The 21,577-nt window shown below is 44.8% G+C and overlaps 1 protein-coding gene across 1 annotated transcript; it reads right to left on the bottom strand.

Moving 5' to 3' along the window:
* Positions 1-367: 367 nt before the first annotated feature.
* Positions 368-20,431, bottom strand: CFAP53 (cilia and flagella associated protein 53). The gene is made up of 8 exons (XM_068423719.1): positions 20,335-20,431; positions 18,730-18,959; positions 16,201-16,374; positions 8,864-9,167; positions 5,362-5,580; positions 3,697-3,913; positions 3,095-3,197; positions 368-960 (listed from the first exon to the last, which is right to left on the bottom strand). The coding sequence occupies exons 1-8, from the start codon at positions 20,407-20,409 to the stop codon at positions 720-722; spliced, it is 1,563 nt and encodes a 520-aa protein (XP_068279820.1). The 5' UTR covers positions 20,410-20,431; the 3' UTR covers positions 368-719.
* Between the last annotated feature and the right edge of the window lie 1,146 nt (positions 20,432-21,577).

Raw genomic sequence — 21,577 nt, 5'->3', positions numbered from 1 at the left:
GGCTCTGTCTTAAAATACTGCTGGTGCTCTGGTTCCCCCATTCTGTGTGCTCAGACTATGGCACTGGTGGCAATCCAAAGCAGTCCAAAGAGGCAGAGTTGCCGTCAAAATAATAAATAATAACCATTTTGGCAAGAAAATTATAACTTCAGTGCTGCACAATTCATTCTGTCCAAGCAGAGGTCTCACAGACTACCTTTGGGAGTCTGATATTCCACAGCTATCAGAATATATGCAAAGCAAGATCAGCTTTTTACTGCCCATCCCATACTAAAATTAGATTCATGGTTTTATATTTAACAAGGAAAACGAAGACGAGTCACCAAGTGCTTTTTGTCTAAATAGAAAAAAAAAGATTTTGCAAATATTTGCAGGTTTGAAAGGCATTTTAATAAAAGTTTACTGAAACTCTTGTACAGATTTTCCGTGTGCAGATTTTAAAAAGCGCCTACATTATCATTCATGTCATCATAACACATTAATACACTGCAGAGAACATACAGTATTCTTGTATTAAAATATCAAATGCTTGGATTTGGAGTGGTCATTTTGTCAAAAAAATAATCCATAGGGGAAAAAATAACCTTTAGAATACTATATTTCTTGTATTTTCCAGTTAAGTATTTTGAGCATCACAGTGGAGAGGGGTCCGCTAACTCGAGCCAGTTATAAACACCCCTTAGAAAATGTTTTTAAAGGCAACTGAGTGAGCTAAAATATCATAGTGAATCATCTTCTTGAGAGTAAGGCATTAGTTGTCTTCTGAAAGGGTGGGTTTTTGCTTGTTTCCAACAAGGCCTTACTAGAATGTCCTGTATCCTTTCTTGGTAAGCTCGCTCTGCTTCTAGACTCGATTCATATTCTCGCTGCTTCTCTTCTTGCTCAGCATCACGGGCCTGTTGATCAGTGGCAATTTGAGCCCTGAGTTGCTCTTGGTATTCTTTTGCTTCCTTTACTTTTCTGGAAATGACATATGAACAGCTTATTTACGAAGTGTGGGTAGAAAAAATAAACAATTTTTCAATTATTGTTATTATTTAATCTGTCCACATTCAACCTTGGACATTTAAAACTCCTTTTAGGTTATTATTAACCAAATGCTACCTGCTAACCTGACCTGCTTCAGAGAATTAATTGCATTCTGTTGTATCTCACAAAGCAGATTGCACAATCAGTGCTTAACAAAAAAAAAAAATGAGCAAGAACAGCCCCTTGTCATCAGCGTGCTTTCCCTGCCCCTCACAGTGGTGGTGAGAGGAGAGAGATGTGAGTGTGGGGCCTCAGCCCTTTCCTAGCTCAGGCTCACTGCTGCAGCAGCCTTACACCCCACAGAACCATGGAATCGTTTTGGTTGGAAAGGAACTTTAACATCATCAAGTCCAACCATTAACCCAGCACTGCCAAGCCCACCACTAACCCATGTCCCTCAGCACCACATCTACACGGCTTTTAAATCCCCCCAGGGATGGGGACTCCACCACTGCCCTGGGCAGCCTGTGCCAGTGCTTGACAACCCTTTCCATGAAGAAATTGTCCCTGATCTCCAATCTAAACCTCCCCTGGCACAACTTGAGGCCGTTTCCTCTCGTCCTATCACTTGTTACCTGGGAGAAGAGACTGACCCCCACCTCACTACACCCTCCTTTCAGGTAGTTGTAGAGAGCGAGAAGGTCTCCCCTCAGCCTCCTTTTCTCCAGGCTAAACACCCCCAGGTCCCTCAGCCGCTCCTCATCACACTTGTGCTCCAGACCCTTCACCACCTTCGTTGCCCTTCTCTGGACTCGCTCCAGGACCTCAAGGTCTTTCCTGTAGTGAGGGGCCCAGAACTGAACACAGGATTCAAGGTACAATCACAGTATCATTTTGGTTGGAAAGGACCTTTAAGATCATCAAGTCCAACCGTTAACCCAACGCTGCCAAGGCCACCACTAACCCATGTCCCTCAGCACCACATCTAGATGGCTTTTAAATCCCTCCAGGGATAGTCTCCACTCCCTCACTGTGAAGATTACAAGTTCCTGCCAACGGGGAAGGCAGGGTGCAGGCTCCTGCTGTGGCGTTGTACTGATATTCTAGGAAATGGCTGTCAGGAGAAATCATTCTTCCATTCTACCTCAAGACTCATCTATGACCTTCCCTACCCTCTGGAGAAGCAGCGGAAGTCTACCCACGTGTTCAGGCACTTCTGGAGCAGGAGTCACACAGACTCCCACAGACACTTAAAATGCCAACACTCTAGTCAAGACTTGTGTGCTAACGCAACACAGCTGAACCACGCCGTGCTTGCTGACACCAGGCAATGCCATCTCTGCCAAGTGAAGCACATCCCAAATGAAGCCCAGCATGTTTCCTTCAGAAGGGTGTGATTGCTGCTGTAGCCAGGAGATCGTTACCAGTAAAGCCATCAGAGGACACAACAGATACTGGCTCTGGAAGGAGCTACTCAGTCATCTCCCACAGGCAGGTGTGGAGAAAGGAAAGGAGTACAAAAGGGACACTGAGTAAGTGAAATAAGGCCCTTTGCCCCAGCCTTTGCACGACACCCAGAGGAACGTTTCAGCTACTGCGTGTAACTATACTCACCCTAAGGAACTGTAAGGTGAGGAGAACCCCCCACAGCTGGGTTACATGGAGCAGTCAGGTGTCTTGGTGGCTGACTCTATGATTGTTTAAGGGATGTGTGTGGGTGGAGTTTAAGCAATAAGCCTGATCGCACTTGTTCTCCTTGGTAAGTAATGAACTAACCTTTCATTAACCCTCCTCCCCAGACCTCTGCCACTCCTAACAACAGCTCAGAGCGTGATGGGGTGCATTTAATAAACATGATGGATGTAAGTCACATGATGGTTCAAAAAGACCAAAACAAGGATATGTAATGAAACCCCATTATTTGTATGATGAGATCAGAATTAGTGATTTAATATCAATTGCAATGTAACAGGGCTGCTGTTGAGCAGTTCGGAGCAGAGCCCCTCTGAACAGAAGAAAGCCCACCCAGTGCTCTTAGGGTTATCTGAAAATGTGAATTAGCCTGCTCACAAGTTTAAAAGATTGATCTGCAATGAAATGAACCGATGGCATAAAAGAAAAATACCTTGCATATTTTTTTTCTTCTATATGGTTGAGTTCTGCGATTGCTTCAGCTAATAACTTCCTCTCCTGAGCGAGTTCTTCCTGCTCCTTTGCATTTCTCTGCACTGTAAAAAAAAAACCACCACCAACCTACTTTCAGAAGATAACAGCACTGCTAAGCTTGAAGGGACAGCAAGACTGTGTTCAAGCCAAGTAACCTAAATAGCAAGCCTGAGTTTTGTTGCTTCTGAAGAGGCACACAAACAATGGCAAGTGCATTCTCAGCTGCTGTGTTTTTCATCCACTCAGAACAGAAAAGATTTCACATTCAGAACTTCATCATCATAATATAATTAATAATAATGATTGCTTGCTCACGCAATCCTTCCTTTATGAGGCTTTGCTCTGGTGATAGCAGTGGGAAATTACTGTAAGGAATGCCTGTAGGAGTAAAGTTTCAGAAGCAGATTGAGAGACAGTAGCACTGCTGTCCACTCAACCATCCAGCCTGTGCACGCTGGGCTAGACTTCCCAAAAGCACAGTGTTGTGCTCCCTCTGCCTTTGCCAAGACTTGCACTCACGCGGGAGGTTTGGTGCACAGACAGCGAGCCGTTAATACTTACGCTTCTCCTCTACCTGCCGTTGTCTTGTACCCAGGACATCTTTCAGCAGCTGCTCTCTAGCCTCCTTTGCTAATCGCTGTTGCTCAGCCTTCTTGGCCCAAACCTTCGCTATGTCTTCATCGAGGACCTTGTCCATTTCTTTTTCTCGCTGTTTCTCCACCTCCAGCTGTTGAGCCAGGTGTGCCAGGTAAGTCTGCTGCTCCTTCAACAGCTCTTGCTGCAAACACAGAGACATGTGCAGATTGGAGTAAATGAGTTCAAAAAAGCCTTTCAAAACCTGAAGAGAAGTGGTGGTTTGTGGACAGTGTGGGAACCGGGAGCCTAGAGCTCCATCCCAAACCCTGTTATGGGGAAAAGCCGGGCAGAATCTTCTTCCTGGCCAGTCAACAGCGCCTGGACAACAGCATAAGAGCAGAACAAATAGAGAGTGATCTCTACCCCCAGGGCAGCTCAACCACCTACAAACACAGACATTTTACAAAGACTTTCCACAGCTGACCCTCACCTGCATTAGAAGCCTTGGGATCTATAAATGCAATAATAAATAATAACAAATATCACCTCCTCTGATTTTGTGCCAAGATTTTAACAGGTTTTTCCTAACCTACAGGAGCTTCTAAATACCTTGAGCACAGTAATGAATGCAGCTCCCTGCTCTCTCTTAAAGTTACCTTGAGACTCATTTTCACGCTGAAGTTGGACAAGCTACTTGTTTCAAATTTAGGAAGTGACAAACACATCCATGGTTTCATGGCATCTCCAAGATATTTAACGTGAGGTTTTGCATCTATATATCCAGCTATTAAAGATTTAAAACTGTTTCTTAGTATTAATGAATTAGAATAAATCATAGAATCACAGACTGGTTTGGGTTGGAAGGGACCATAAAGACCATCTAGTTCCAACCCCCTGCCACGGGCAGGGACACCTTCCACCAGACCAGGTTGCTCCAAGCCCCATCCAACCTGGCCTTGAACACTGCCAGGGAGGGGGCAGCCACAGCTTCTCTGGGCAACCTGGGCCAGTGTCTCACCACCCTCACAGCAAAGAATTTCTTCCTACTATCTCATCTCAATCTCCCCTCTTTCGGTTTAAAACCGTTCCCCCTCACCCCATCACTCCATGCTCTTGTAAAAAGCCCCTCTCCAGCTTTCCTGTAGCCCCTTCAGGTACTGGAAGGCTGCCAGAAGGTCTCTCTGGAGCCTTCTCTTCTCTCTTTAAGTAAATTAAACATTTACTTTCCTCTGCAGTTACAAATATTTAATAAATCAGGTCCATGAAACACAATATTTTTCTAACCTCCATGACATCCATGCAGTATAAGGATGAAAAAGCTCAGGTGATTTATACACAATGAAATCAGCATGGAGGGACAAGGTTCCAGGATTTCCTGAGAGCCCCCTTTTGTCTAGCCTGGTAGCCTGGCTGATTGCAAAGCACGCTTTAAAGCACTCGCTGTGGTTTTAACAGATAATGGGCTGCTTCAGACCAGCAGAGCACTGGCAGGAGGAGAAGCAACAGGCTGTGCAACAAAAGAATGAACTTGTTCAGAGAAAAGGGCTTGTGTCCGATCTCATTTATACTGTGCAGTTCACTAAGGGCCACAAAATTAGTCCAGATGAGGTATTGCCCCACAGATTCACAATGAACACCTTCAGCCCTTACTTTTCTTTTTCTTTTCTCCTCAGTGTCTTCCTGCGGTTCCTGAAGAGATTTTTCTAAGATCTTCATCTCTAGGGCAAGTTCATCTTCTTTTTCTTCATTAAGACGCTGCTGCTTGTCCCGTGCTGCACTGAGCAATGTATCCCTGCATTTCTTCTGTCTCCGTAGTTTCTCCATCTGAAGTTGTTCGTTTTCCAGCTTAAGCAGTTGCTGCTGTTCTTCCTACAACGGTAAAAACAGCCAGCTTGTAAAATCATTGCATAACTTCAAACTAGGTGATGGCTGGAATTAGTTTAATTGGAAGATGGAAGAGCAAAGATAAATATTTAAAGCCTTACTTGCTGACATCAGAGAATTAGTGTCATCCATTAGACCTGTTAAAGCATGACTATTTTAGCATATAATTCGTTAGAAATTAGGATTTTTTCTTTAATTATCACATGCACTTCAACACCAAAACACTGGAATGCTTGATATACTCCAAATATTTCAAGTGGATAGACAGTCATCTCTTTGGAGAAATCAGTACCATTGCAGCACGTATGATCTATATCCAAGCCTTCACACACAGCCATAACCACTAACCAACACCAGAGCCACGTGTTCACCCTGTTTCTGCATATATTATCTGTCCTATGTCTGTGCTGGATGTTCAGAGCACGGCATTTCTGGTGAACATAAGGCTGCATAAAGTAAGTAATTGTATCTTTATATTCTGATGAGCAGCTAGTGAATTTCCATGGCTTCATTCTACTTTATATTGGAAAGAACAGAAAAACAGACAGTAAAGCTGAGTTCTTAAGAAAGAAACAATGAAAATTAGCAAACGTGTATTCAAGATCAAACAGGTATGTGTACATTCAAGATTATTTAGCCAAAAAAAATCCCAAAATAGCATCAATAAAGTAACAGCATAATTCCTGAACATCCCGCACTTTAAGTTTTCAAGCACAACTGCCCTCAAACATAGTCATAAAACAGTATGTGACCATCATTAACTTATCTACAGGGCTCAGAAACAACGCTTCAGCTGTCTTGAAGGTATAGACAGATTTTGTTAACTTGTTTTAAAATTAAATATCTCTTTGATTATGTGAATAAATCTTCTAAAATGTATCAGCAGGTTTGTCATAAACAGCATGTCTCATCTTCCCCATACGGAATCACAAGCTGCACTTCCTAAGGACCACAACTTGTTATGCTGGACATACAGCACCCACTGATTCTTGCAGTGTTCCAAAGCCAAAAGAAACTGGGAATAGTTTGCAGTCTACTGGGCAAGCTGGGACATGTCTGAGGCTGAATTCTGACGTCAGTGAAGTCGTATGAGTAGCCAAGGATGGGCTCCATGGTGCTTACTCTGTGAAAGTTTACATGGTGAGGTAATACAACACTACAAATGTACAAAGAAATCGTTACCAACCATCCACCTGCAAGCCAGGACCAAAGTGCTACGGCAGAAACTCGTCTAACACTTGTGAGACGACAGCCAGAGTAACATGATTTCCATCACCTCATGATATCACAACTCTTTAAAGGGAGAGAAAAGACAGAGGGGGAGGAAAGCAGCTAATGTAAGTAACAGCTAATAAAAAGCTAATGCAAAAATTGCTGTCTCGGTTTTGTCATCCAGCCTGAGATATCTTGATGCACACATATGGTCTAGCGTGGCAAAGGTGCAAGTTTTGCTTCACCAAATAATCTATTTCTATTGCAACAACCAGAAGAAACCATTAGAGAGACACTTCGCTGTCCATAGCATGTCCTTCACCCAGATGAAACCCCTGATCATGAGAGGCTACCAACTCTGCACTGAGCAACTCGTAATGAGGCCATCTGTCACATCTCCTGCTGAAAAAGGATTACATCCCATTTTCAATACAGAAACTCTCCTTTATGGACCCTTTGAAGGAAGCTTTTTTCCAGACACTAAACCACTTTACCAGAAATTTATCTCCTTGACGGAGCCCAAGGCAGCTGTCTTCAGGGAAAGCTACAAAGTCCTCTATCTAACAGCTTTTTTCTGACAAGGCCAGTTAAGTAGAAGTGTTCTTTGCCTGCGAGGTTTGGCAGTGCCTTAAAAGTTGTTACAAGAAAATAATTTTATTCTGCATGTTTTTAAATAAGTGAAACGTTACAGTCTAGCTTGGAATAACGACTCTGCTGTTTTACAGCCAGGATTTTCAGAGCTTTAGATTCATTATTGTCATTATTTTTAAAAAGTAGTGGAGAATTTATCTTGCCAACATCAGCTTCCAGTGTCTAACAGAGTACTCTGGGTGATCGTTCACTTGCTACATGTAAATAGCTGCAAAATGAAGACCAAGTCTGAACTAAGTAGTCTCCCATAACTCAGAGTCAACACAGAATGCTGTGGACTAGGAAGGCTCACTAAAGCCGGCACAACTACAGCGAGCCTACACTGGGAAGAGATGTGGGAGAAAAAAAGAGGGTCGTGGCCAGAACACTTGGGCCAAGGTAGCCAAACGCTTCCCGCAATGTGGCACCCAACAGCAGCCAGCAGTAGTAGGTGAGAGAGCTTAGGCACTGCTTGCTAATTTGTTAAAAAAAAAAAAAAAAGGATGTAGATTCTGAAGTTCAGTCAGCTGGGGCATCAGCAGTTGGGATTTTTCACAGAAATGTGTCTCCTCATGTGTGTGTCGGGGTCCTGAGGGCACCGACAGGCGCTGCAGCCTCCCTGCAGGGGCTTGGCTGCCTGTGCTGGCAGCCAGCCCCGAGGTGAGCCTTGGATCAGAGCTGGGAAAGAGCAGTGTGAGAAAGGGCTGAGAGGAGTCGCTTGGGAGCTGCAGTTAGGCTCAGTCTCTCGCCTTTGGTGCCTACGTGAGCTACGCTGCAGGCAACGCCTGTGCCTGAGGACAATCCTGACCCAGACCTGCTGACTTGGCTTCCTGGCTTCATGTTGGACTTCATCGAGCAGTTTGGACTGTGAGATGACCCCAGTTACTGTCAGCAGACCTGCTCTGCTCTGTTCCTTCGGGTACCATGGGACTCCTGTCGGGGAGGACAGTGTATTTGCCTGCCCTGCTGTCACCCTCAGCTCCTGGGTCACCCTCCCTTCTGGGAGTAGCACACTCTTGCTGCTCCCTCCCAGCGCACTTACCGTGATGATTAAACATATCATGGTCTGAGATCTGGTGTTACCCGTTACAGCTGGGACACAAGACTCACTAGCTATCCTGCAGGAAACTAGATATCAGAACACTGCAAAGCTGTCTGGCGAAAGCTTAAAACCATTTCCATTTCCCACAAAGGCTCTGAGAGGCTTTGAATGCCAAAATCCTTTACGTGCTCAGTTTCAAAAGATGTATTTCCCTCTGTAAACAGGAATGCATTTGCCACATCTCTGGAGAAGAGGATTAGCATAATAGGACAGTCTCAGATACTAATGGAATCAGTGAAGATACAAATAAGGTATGGATTAATCTAAATGTCTAGTAAGCCTATCATTAGGAGGACCCCGACTTGAGAATGATATGGAAATTACCAGCAATCGAGCCTCTTCTTCCTTCAGCTGCTTCTCCTCCTCTTTGTGAGCGCTGAGCACTGCGACCTGGGCTCTGAGCACATTCAGGATTTCCCGATTCTGTTGTGTCCATTTCCGCATCTCCACCACCTCTCGCTTTTCCTTAGCCAACCTGTCCTCTTCCCAAAGCTCTGCAAACATCTGCTCCTCCTTCTTCTCTTGCTTTTTCAATTCCTCCTTCAGAGCTACCTGGACCCGCTGGTCTTCACACAATTCCTTCTGATGTTTCTTTATCCAGTGTACACGAAGCTCCTCGCATTGTTCTCTGAAAGCCAACATAAAAGTGAAAAAGAAGAAGTCTCAAAACAATAAGCAAGTCTGGAGTTGTGTGATGGATGGAGGCTCCCAGCTTGTAACTGCTGGAGGACTACAGCTCAGGATGCCAAATTCTACACCTGGTCTGGCACTGACTCCTTGTGAGGCCTAAGGAATCACAGGGAGCTTGATTTGATGGAGATTTTTACATTAATGAGTTGAAAAGCAGGTCCTATATTTTCATTTATAAAAATAAATCTATATATACATGCACAATATTTAAATGTTATATATACAACGTGTATATTATATAAAATGTATATATGTAGTTGGAACATGCGTTGTGTGGGGTTTGTATAGATCTATACTTTTTTTAACATATAAGACATGCACACTACACCTGTTCAAACATGTACGTTGCTCTTTATTCAAATGAAGACTTAGAATAGGTTTATCAGTCACTTGAAAGCTCATTCGTATTCAGAAAATACTTTGAGAGCGGAAATTTACGTTACACAGTTGAACAGGAACCACTAGAAACGTATTAATTTTTTAAATGAAGGTTTGTGGGATAATTCAGAAAAGTTGCAATAAAAGTCTGGGCAACGTAGAAAGTCAAACAAGTAACACAGCTTTCAGCTTCCATTTACTCACTGCAGTTGAGCTGCACATAAGCAGATACTTATCTTCAGTTGAACATGCCACTATTTAGAGCTTCTGCTTTTATTTTTACAAACAAAGCACTATTGAGATCAACTTATGCTATCAAACAATATTTAATTTGAATATACGAGCAGTTTTAATTCTGTCCTATAACCAGGATACAGATTTTCATAAAATCAAAACATGAAACTAGCAGACCATGGTGAAGATCTACAAGCGTTAAGGATCTGTAAGCTCTAAGGATGTGCGACAGGCAGACACTAACGCTGTGAAGTAACAAGATATCTCACGATTTCGTGCTGAATGAAAACATCTTCTAGAGATTATTGCAATGCTATATAGAAATTCATAGCAGACATCAGAAGACAGCGTTGAATCTTGAACAACTACCTGACAGCAGTAGTTACCTGTGCAATGTGAAATACTATGATTTAATTTTCATAACCACAGCAATGAAACAAAATCTGAATAAATTCCATTGCCTAAGATATTTTTTTTTACTTAAAAGCAAAGTTAAGTTTGCCAGCACTAAAAGCAGATATTTGGCAGTTTGCTTTTTCATGTTGTGTGGCTTTGCTAAGGATCTGCCTTTGCCAAGTCTTCACTTTTCTAAATGATTCCTGAGTCCAACATAGCTGCTGTCTCCATCTGAATCCAAATCTGTATTCCCTGACCTGGGTTTCAGGTATAGAATTAATAGGAGAATATTAGGTATGGAATAATAGGAGAATAGAAATAATAAATAATTAATAATTCTCTGTCTGGGGCCATGGGTTCACACCTCCATGGAGGCTACAGAAATGACGCAAATTTGGCCTCTCCCTGAGGTGAACTGCTATATCCACTGGCAATGAGGCAAACAGGGAAAGAGTTCAGCAACAGAGGATGTGACTGGTGTTCTATAACTCATTTCTGCCCTAAAACTAGGAAGATTACGCTGTAGAATAATGGCTTCTTTACTTGACACCGCTCCTTCGTCACCTCCCGCTCACCTCCTGCTAACAAGCACAGCTCCTGGTATCATTAATATGTGGTTGAGGCAACCACCAGTGTGTAATAATTATGTGTTGGCTTACAAGATCTTCCAAAGCTCTACCAATAAGACTCCATACTAAGCCAGCCTAATAAAAATCACTTAGGGCTTATAAACTCCTCCAGTTCAGAACCAGCTGAACAAGCTGCTGACAGGCAGAAAAAGTGACAGTGCCAAGAGCCAGCCTGACCCTGTTCTCAGTGCCACAGCGAGAGCCACCCAACCAGGCCAACTTACAGCAGAGCAGCGCAAAATCAGAGCTGGGACTGCAGAGGGGAAGGATTGCTACACCTCGCTCTCCCTCAGTGCTGCAGGAGTGAGATACAGCCAAAGAACACAATGCCTGACCTGTAATTTCATGCAGAAGCAGAGGTCTCGCCATGTTTTCTTCCTGTCAGCATTTACTGTTTGCTGCCTCACATTTCAGATGTAAGGTTCTGGAGTGAATCACAGAATGATTTGGGTTGGAAGAGACCTTAAAGACCATCCAGTTCCAACCCCCTGCCACAGGCAGTGACACCTTCCACCAGACCAGGTTGCTCCAAGCCCCATCCAACCTGGCCTTGAACACTGCCAGGGAGGGGGCAGCCACAGCTTCTCTGGGCAACCTGGGCCAGTGTCTCACCACCCTCACAGCAAAGAATTCCTTCCTCAGATCTCATCTAAATCTCCCCTCTTTCAGTTTAAAACCGTTCCCCCTCGTCCTATCACTCCATGCCCTTGTAAAAAGTCCCTCTCCAGCTTTCCTGTAGCCCCTTCAGGTACTGGAAGGTGCTAGAAGGTCTCCCCGGAGCCTTCTCTTCTCCAGGCTGAACAGCCCCAGCTCTCTCAGCCTGTCTCCAGAGCAGAGGGGCTCCAGCCCTCTGAGCATCTTCGTGGCCTCCTCTGGACTCGCTCCAACAGCTCCGTGTCCTTCTTCTGTTGGGGGCCCCAAAGCTGGACAGAGCACTGCAGGGGGGGTCTCACGAGAGGGGAGGGGCAGAATCCCCTCCCTCGACCTGCTGGCCACGCTGCTGGGGATGCAGCCCAGGACACGGTTGGGCATCTCTCTCTTCATCCTCTCTTTGTAAAGCACCTAATGCCATGGAGACAGTGGTGAAAGGCACTAAGCACTATACACAAACAATAAAAGGGAAAGAAATGCCATGAAAAAAAAAAAAATCTCATTTTACTTGATATCCAGAAGGCATTTCTAACCTCTTAACTGTTCCTGACTGAGAAGAAACAACAACAATCTGCCAAGTCCCCTTTCGTCAACACCAAGTCTCTGTAAGATAAAGCCCCCCACACTTTGCACTTCTCTCCCCCAGCCCTAGGACACGCCACATCCTCTAACCAAACGTTGTGTTCTTCTGAGAGCTGGGCTTGTATCCTCTAAAGGAGAAACTGTCCCTGGGATGAGGAACCATCCTCAGCTCAAGTCTGCAGAAGAGAAGCATGAGGAAATACAGGAATGAAGGAGCAGACAGCAGTGCAGGCTAGTGACAAGGGATGGCTGTTTTACTTCCTTGGATTAATCAGGAACCTTCTGACCACTCATCCACTGGTTGTCCCAACAAGGAAAGCAGAGAGCAGCACAGTGATGTGCTCCAAGAGGTGCCCCTGCCTTCAAACAGGTCAACAAACACCCTATATCATCTCCAGTTTTCTTATATTTTAACACTGGGATCTATCTTCCAACTCCTGGGTAGTAGTTAGTGATCATTAAAGGCTACAGTACTAATTAGCATTCAATCAAAACTTATTTCTCAAATATTCTGAGGGAAACATGCCATTATTAAGATTTGAAATCGCACACCATTAGAAATAACTGTATTACCTTAATACAACGGGTTCAAAGTTCTCTCAGCAGTGAAGGAATAAAGAAGTAGTTACTCTTTTTCATTATTATAAACTAATCTGAATTTAATTGAATTCTCAGCAGGGAAGAAAAGTTAAATAAAAGTTGGGCATGGTTAGAATTTTAATAGAAAATAACCCTGTAATTGCTTGATTTCATCAAAATAATTCCTTCAAAGCAGCTTTTACAGCAACCTATAAACATCTGCTCCCCCAGATGGCTGTTTTTCTTCCTCACTTTGCTATCCTAAGCTTCTTAAAGTGAAAATTGTGCCTGGATGTAGCCACTTCCCAAAGCCAGAAACTGCATTTATTCCCCTCGCCTCCCAGTTATTTATCCATTTTACGGCTGCAGCACAGAGTTGCTGTGATAACAACATTCTCTCCATGGATGTTTCTGATGTTATCACAAGAAAGAGGATGTAATATGTGTTTTATGCAAATTTTAAGACATTGCAATTTTCTTTAAAGATACCAACGATGAACATGGCCTCGGGCTAAAACTGGATGAATATCTTCTCATACACGTTGTAGCCCTTCATGAAAAGGAATTCCAGCGGACTCTGGTGGTCCAAGGACTGTGCCCCTCTGTCACCTCGTGACAAAGGACTCTTCCTGGCTAACATCACTCCTGAGAAGCTGTTAAATCTATATGTTCAGGCTACAGCTCCAAATCCAGCCCACATGGCCTTTTAGTGCTCTGGAATAACATACTGGAGTGCTATAGGGGCTCCTATAGCTCAGGTTTGAGAAGCTATACCTGCAAAAGAGTGGAGCACCTTGCTTGAAGTTAGAAGAAATATAAAGAAGTTTGTATTAGGTTTCCAAAAAGACATTCAAAAAGTTGTAAATTCACAAAGAGAAACAAAAAAAATCAGGTGTTATATCCACCAGTTACTGAAATGACCTCCCAGGGCTCCTCTGGGTGTGCCCTAGAGCAACGGTCTCCAAAGTGGGGTGTGCAAGACAATTCATTGGGGTGCGGGAAGAAAATATGTTTTGTAGCATTAATCTATTACATTAAAAATAAAAACAGTGTTTATTTCATCTTCACCTCACCCTCTTTTAACTTCTATTTTTGCATATGTTTTGCAATGTACATTATACACTAGTACAAGTATATAATTTATAAATAAGTAAATATATTAGGGATGAGTGCTAAACATTTTTTTACTGATAGGAGTGCACAATCAAAAAGGTTTGGAGACCACTGCCCTAGACAACAGGTTGCAACACAATTATGGATTTCTGGTCGTGGATCTTCAGTAAGTGTTGGTTTCCTGAGCAAAGCCTGCTCCCAGATCTCTGCATGGACCAGGATAGTTTAGGAGGTAGAGTAACAGCTAACAGTGAGGAAAAATAGATTTGGGGCCACTTAAAGACAATACATTCATATTTAGGTATTAGAAGTTACTAATCTAATCAGAATTGATCACCACAGTAGAGACTTTCTCATTGCAAAAGGACAGAGAAGAAAAGACTTCAAAATATTATTAAGCATATGTATGAAGAAAGATACCTGGCATCTGAAAGAGATGGACAGACAGTTGCACTGTTGTCAGCTGGTGTTATTAAAGTTGTTTTTTTTAATAGGGCACTTAATTTAAAAGTAGAAAGAGACAGAGCTAGAGGAACAGAGTGAGAAAGTGACTATGGAAATATATTACATCAGGACAGTCAAAGAGAAGGACTCTGTGCACTGTAGGATGAAGATTCATTTGCAAAGACACTCCAAGATTGCCACTCACAACAGCTGTGAAGAAAGATGGTTTCGCTGCCTCTAAACCCTCTAAAATACTGCAGCCAGCAGAACACCATCTAGTAAAGCTCCAGCCACGCTTTTTCATGGGATACTATGTGGCATGAATATTACCTAGATCCAAGAGCAGACTGGGAAACGTAGAAGGATGATGGGAATGGTTCTGTGAGAGTGAGTGAACCACGTATCAATAGCATTGTACTGGGAAGAAAGAAGACTTGAGACATTAAGACAGGCAACTGCAGCATGGAAGTCCAAGTATGTACCACCAGATGATGAGATTCATTGGTGGGGTTCATTTTGCCATTGCAATATCTGAAATTAGGCATCTAAACCGGGGTCTATATGTGAGCTAAACTCCCATTCTAATCAATTAGGTTCCTACCTAATCAATATGGTCAGTGGAGGCTAGGGTGCGGTTCAGGTGGCAGACCAGTATGTGCCTACTTTAGGGACACATGAGGTTCCTTTAACTGTCTTGATCTCAGTGAAGATCTACTGAGCAGAACATGATTTCAGATGCCCAGAGAATATAAAGATACCAACCCTCAGATACCTACCTTTAGGTGTCTAAATCACAAGCTTGAATCCCTTCTCCTTGGTATGTTAGACAAGCTACAAGCACAAAATAAAAGCCACTCCAGCAGTGTCTCCTCTAAACAATTTTAAAAGTTAATTTCAACCACTTTGTGTGTGGGTAGGGAACAAAGTAGGAACTGTAAATTGCAAGGGCTGTATTTTAAAGCCAGCTTGCGGATTTATAAGTGCCTTAACACCTGTCTCAGTCAATACACCCCACATTTAAGAAACCAACATTTATCTGTGAAATTAGTTAATTAGAGTTTACACACAAGTGTTGATTTTTATCCCCAGCCTCTGCGCACTGAGAAGCAGGTGTTGTGGATTTCCACAGCACTGTGGGAGACTGGGAAGAGACACTTCAAATGATTACAATTAAATTACATTAACATTATTTTCAGCCCTTCCTCAGAAAAAACAGATTTCCAAGAATTGAACAAGTCAAGATTTCATGCCAAGGCCTCAGGGCCTGATAAGCACTTGCAAATCTTAACGACTTCAAAAGATGTTGCCAAGCTCAGCATCCAGGAAGATTTGGCACAGAACTTGAGGTTGCATTAAAACCTTAGCTTCAGCTGGTACTCTTGAAAAGTACACAATAAATAAAAACACTGTCTTTTTGGACAACCTTAACTTTTCAAGGATCTTCGATGTATTAGCTTAATAAGCATGATTTAGGCCAGATTAACCTTCCACAAACCCTTTTCACTCCAATAGTATAAAGCTGAAATACGCCAGAATGAGGAATTACAAAACCACGCAGGACGAGGAGTTTCGCACTACACTTGGAAGAAGGTTCTCATGGTATCTCAACACTTAAATCAACGGAGACAGGACAGTTGTCTGTACCTGTTGCCTTCATCTCTATTAATGATTTTTTTCCCTCGCTTCACTGAGCATGACAGCACTGCAAATGTGGATCCCTCATCTTTAGAGGCTGCACCCCTTCATCACAAGTCAGAAAAAGACAACACTGCTCCACTGCATTCAACATAGCTGTGGCCTTCCAACTTCTGGCAAAGCTCACACACCTCTATCCAAATCCCCTTAATGTTGTTTGTTTTCTTAGTTCAATCACATTCATCTTTCCTTCCTCAGTTTATTACTGTCACCTTGTTGTTAAATTGCCTCTTTGTATTTACTTAACCCAAATTCTAGTTTATAAGATACCTGAACTGCTGCTCTCGTTTTTCAGCCGCCAGCTGTTGTCTTTCTTTTTCTCTCTTCTCTCTCAGTAATTTTGTTCGCTCCCTCATTTTCTCTTGTTTCTCCAGTGCCGTTTCTTCAAGTGACTCTATCTCAGCAAAGTACTTACTTTCCTCTGCCTCCAGAAGCTCACGAAGCCTGTAATGAAAACATTTAAATAAAAGCTAAAACAACCCTTCTGTTGAATGATAAAGCTCTAGTTTATTTCTTATGAGTGCAAAACGGGTACTGGGCTCCTTTCAACACTTCTTGGCAAATGCCAAAGAAGTGAACATCCAAGGGAGTGTCAAATTTTAACTTGGGGATCACTCCTGTTGTGCCCATGGAGGGGATCTTACAGCACAACAGGAGTGATTCTGTCCTGGCACAATTTAAGCTCCTTATCTTACAAGCCCATTCCCAATGCTGCTTTACAGCTTCAGTCCCTCATTAAACAAATTCTTCTAATTTCCAGACTACATTCGTCACCAGTTGATATCAATTTGATCTTGTACTATTGTTATCCTGCAGCATAATCCCTCCCTGGTATTTACCACCCCTCTCTATGCATCTATAATTGTACCTTCTCTCAAACTACCTTTTGTTGTTTTAGCATCACTCCATAAGCCACTTCATCCTGAAAGATCTTTGATGAGAAAATGAAGTCAAATTGGCAATTTTTAAACAATTTACAAGCCTAGCAGTAAGAAACCTGGGGCTAAAGAATCCCAAAACTCACTAATTCCAGCCCAAATGCCACAGTGGCCTCTGGGAAACCACTCTCACTTTTATGTAATGGTATGCCTGGGCTACTGCATGAGCAACAGTGCTACGAAATTGCACTCTCTTCAGCACACACTGAGCCAAGAGTGCTTGCAAAGACATCGTGAGGATCTTAAGCAGCTAAATAAGAACAAAACTCATGGAGTTCAACAAAAATCCTGCACCCGGGAAGGAATAACCCCGTGCATTGGTATACGCTGGGGGCTGACTGGCTGGAAAGCAGCTCTGCAGAAAGGGACCTGGGGCTCCTGGCAGACAGCTGAACATAAGCCACCAATGCACCCTTGTGGCAAAGGCGGCCAACAGCATCTTGGGCTGCATGAGGAAGAGCACTGCAAGAAAGACAAGGGAGCTGAGCCTTCCTCTCAGCACCGATGAGGCCTCATCCGGGGTGCTGGGTCCAGTTCTGGGCTCCCCAGCACAAGACAGACACACACTTAGTGGAGCGAGCCCAGTGAAGGGCCACTAAGATGATTAAGGGACTGGAGCATCTCTCCTAAAAGGAGAATCTCTCCAAAAGATCTCCCTCTCATGAGAGAGCTGGGACTATTCAGCCTGGAGAAGAGAAGGTTCAGGGGGATCTTATCAATGTATATAAATACCTGAAGGGAGGGAACACAGAAAAGGGAGACAGCTTCTCCTCAGTAGTGCCCAGTGACAGGACAAGAGGCAATGGGCACAAATTAAAACATGTGAAATTCCACCTGAACACAAGAAAACACTTGATTTTTTTTTTTTACTGTGAGGGTGGTCAAATACTGGAACAGGTTGTTCATAGAGGTAGTGGAGTCTCCATGTGTGGAGACAAGCAAAACCCAAATGGACACAGTCCTGGGCAACCTGCTCTAGGTGACTGCTTGAGCAGGGGGTCGCACTAGATTATCTCAGGAGGTTCTTTCCAATCTCAGTGATCCTCTGAAATTGGTGTACAATTCCTATGAAGACACATCAGTCTGGGATACCAAACTGATGACCTTCACAGCTCCAAAGTCACTTAACGTGGAGGAATAACTGAGAAATTAAATTGTATGTTTTTTCCAAGATCAGCACAGCACAGTTCTGTTCTTTTTGAGACAGTAACATGCTTCACCTTTGAGATTTTTTCAGAAAATTCAAAAATTATATTTTTTTCAACTGCCTGTGCTGCAAAGTATTACTTTGAGAAGCTAAACATTAACGAGGCTGCAACAAAACCTTCAGTTACACCCAACAATTACAGTTCCTGACACTTCTATCAAAGTGCTCTTTGTTCTCATTAAAAATCAAGCAATGAAAGTGCTATAACACTACTTTTATCTTGCATTTGGCAGACGAGGCTCTAAATGCCACCTAAACTGTACTAGTTGCTGTGAATACAGATCTCTAGTGATTGGCTCACCGACTAGTACTAGTAATGAGAGCCCAATAGCTAGTTTGCTTTACATTGCTGCTTGACCAACAAGCAAGCGTGGCTATGCTTTCTGAGGAATAATTAATACCACAGAATCACAGAATTAATGAGGTTGGAAGAGCCCTCTAGGATCATTGAGTCCAACCATTGCCCTGACACCACCATGTCAACTAGACCATGGCACTAAGTGCCATGTCCAGTCTTTAAACCACGCCACAACACACGGTGTAACGTACAAAGCTGAGCTCTGCTGAGTGTTTTTCCCTGTAGTCATTCCTCTAAGCATACAGTTAAGTTGAAAATAGTAAGGCAGATACTGGTATTAGTTACTTGTTTGCTACCTGTCTCTTCTCTCATCAGTGCTTGCCAGGTACTCCTGCATTGACGCATCCACCTTTCTCTGCACAGCGCAGTGTAGCCATTTGTGTTCGTTGCGTTGCTGCCACTCGCAGATGCTGCGATACCGGTTGTAGAGCTTAAATAAATTAGCACGTTCAAGGAGTTCGTCTTCTTTCTCTCTGCGGGCCAAGATACGATTTTCATTTGTTTGATCTTTAGCATGCTTGGGTCTCTGTAACAGAAAGTACATGTCAGTGGTGAAAATATAATCAGTTATTCTGCGGGTTTTTTTTAGAATCATAGAATCATCTTCGCTGAAAAGGACCTTTAAGATCGAGTCCAACTGTCAACCCACCACTGCCATGCCCACCACTAAACTATGTCCCTCAGCACCACATCTACACAGCTTTTCACAGAATCAGTCAGGTTGGAAGAGCCCTCTGGGATCATCGAGTCCAACCATTGCCCTGACACCACCATGGCAACTAGACCATGGCACTAAGTGCCATGGCCAGGCTTTTCTTAAACCCCTCCAGAGATGGTGACTCCACCACCTCCCTGGGCAGCCCCTTCCAATGGCTAACGATCCTTTCTGAGAAGAAAGAAATCCCTACAGGGATGGTGACTCCACCACTGCCCTGGGCGGCCTGTTCCAATGCTTGACAACCCTTTTGGTGAAGAAATTGTTCCTAATATCCAACCTAAACCTCCGCTGGCACAACTTGAGGCCGTTTCCTCTCATCCTCTCACTTGTTACCTGGGAGAAGAGACCGACCCCCACCTCGCCACACCCTCCTTTCAGGTAGTTGTAGAGAGCGAGAAGGTCTCCCCTCAGCCTCCTTTTCTACACACTAAACACCCCCAGCTCCCTCAGCCGCTCCTCATCACACTTGTGCTCCAGACCCTTCACCACCTTTGTTGCCCTTCTCTGGACTCGCTCCAGCACCTCAAGCTCTTTCTTGCAGTGAGGGGCCCAAAACTGAACACAGGATTCAAAGTGTGGCCTCATCAGTTTTAAGTTGAATTCACGACCAAGTAAGCACGTAATACCACATGATGAGAGTTCAGGGTAAAAATCCTGACAAGCCTTGCCTTGAAGAACACAACATCAGTACAAGAGCATAAAATGGCTTCAGGTGCCAGCACTTCTCTGTTGCCCAGGCTACAGCTTAAATCTTACCCTATACATCCAAGAGGGTGCTTACGGTCTGCTTTACACCTTACCCTATACATCCAAGAGAGTGTTTAGAATCTGCTTTACACCTACCGAACAAACATCCTCACCACGGGTAACCTCCAGCCGACTCCCTCTCCGGCACAGCTCCCCGGGGCTCTGAGCACCTCCTCACGCACCACTGCACTCCACCAGGTACCCCCCGCACCGGTGGGGCTGCACCGGCTCCCGCAGGGACCCGCAATGCGCGGCAGCGGGTCCTCCCAAGGCCCTCAGCCCACACAGCACCGGGCTCCCCTCAGAAGCCCACCCCGCTCCCGGGTCCCCTCCGAGGGCCCTGCCCCAACCAGCACCGCGCTGGGGTGCGCGCCCCAAGGACCCCGCACCACCGCGGACCGGAGCAGACCCCACCCGCGCCGGCGCGGCCTCTCACCACAGCTAAGGAGTGCGGGACGGGGCCGGTCACCTCCCGGCGCCACCGCTGCCGCCGCTGGGTCGCCGCGGCCATGGCAGCGAGCGGGGCCGCCGGGCCGCGCCGCCCGTTGCTATGGGAAACGACAGTGGCGGAAGTGACCTCATGACGTCGGGGACGCACGCCGGGGAACGCAGGCGCAGAAGGGCAGGGCGGGGGCGCGGTGCTGCGCATGCGCAGCGCGCCGGGCCCGGGGGCGGGGGTGTCATGGCGGCGTGTGGCCGGTCTGTCCGCGGCCCCACACACCCTGTTGTGGGTGCTGAGCTGTGGGGCCGCAGGTCCCCCGAGGGTGACGGAGCGCACAGGGCCCCGCCGCTGGTGCGCATCAGTGAGGGCCCCACAGAGCCCAGCGCCTGGTGCCCCTCCTTGGTGTGAGCGTGAGGTGCTGGTGGCGTCTAGTGGGAGCAGAGGCCGGCACTGGATACGACTGTAAAACTTTTGAGTTAATAAACGCATAAAAGGAAAATCCATGTTTAATGGCGAGCGTGGGTTCGCGGTGCCCGCAGGTGAACCCCACAGCATCAGCTCCCTGGTGAGGACCGGCAGGCCCCTGGTAGAGGCCTCCTGTGGCACATGTCCATGGACGGGCTCCAGAGCTGCCCGGGGTGGAGGGAAATGGGAAATAAAACATTGGCTGTGGGTCAGCGATTGCTTCAGGTTCATTGCTCCCAAAGAAGTCACGGGAAGAAGCTGTTGCTGAAGCTTTGAAGCCCAGGAACACAGATACTGGCAGGAACTTTGCTTTCTTGCAGATTATCAGGACTTGGCTGATAACAAGTTGAAAAAAATGATCCGAAGGAGGAAAGGTCAGTGTATAAAGTTGACTGTAAAGCTAGTTCTCATTCCGTTGCAATTTACAGTGTGTCAACTTCAGGTATCAGTGATGGGATCCTTGTGCGATCGAAGCAAGCTGTGTGATACACAGCATTTACACACTGGAGTAGGTGTTATGCCACCGTGGTAGTGCTTGAACTGGAGTCTCTTGAGTTTATTTCAGTAGAAATTTGGCTGTCACCCTATTGTGACTTATTCTTTGAGATGTTTGGGAGAGGGAAGCAACTTCACAGCAGCAAACTGTGGCTTTTCCCCCTGAAAACTCTCGTATTTAAGTGTTGGGAGGGCTGAATTTCTTGGCATATTATAGTTTTGCCTAATATTTTAGGAGGTGTTTAGTGGAAAATGTTGCCTTAGTCCTCACATTTAC

The sequence above is a fragment of the Nyctibius grandis genome, chromosome Z (genome assembly GCF_013368605.1).
Source record: "Nyctibius grandis isolate bNycGra1 chromosome Z, bNycGra1.pri, whole genome shotgun sequence".
Taxonomy (NCBI): Eukaryota; Metazoa; Chordata; class Aves; order Nyctibiiformes; family Nyctibiidae; genus Nyctibius; species Nyctibius grandis.
Note: the sequence above shows the minus strand (reverse complement) of the source record. Positions and strands in the feature narration are given on the sequence as shown.

What these genes read in the sequence shown, in the direction of transcription:
- CFAP53 (XM_068423719.1), bottom strand. Translation starts at nt 20,409, where the DNA reads ATGGCCGCGGCGACCCAGCGGCGGCAGCGGTGGCGCCGGGAGGTGACC. An exon ending in ACTGATGAGAGAAGAGACAG is followed by an intron (nt 16,375 to 18,729) that starts GTAGCAAACAAG and finishes TTTTCATTACAG; the next exon opens with GCTTCGTGAGCTTCTGGAGG. An exon ending in AAACGAGAGCAGCAGTTCAG is followed by an intron (nt 9,168 to 16,200) that starts GTATCTTATAAA and finishes GTTGGCTTTCAG; the next exon opens with AGAACAATGCGAGGAGCTTC.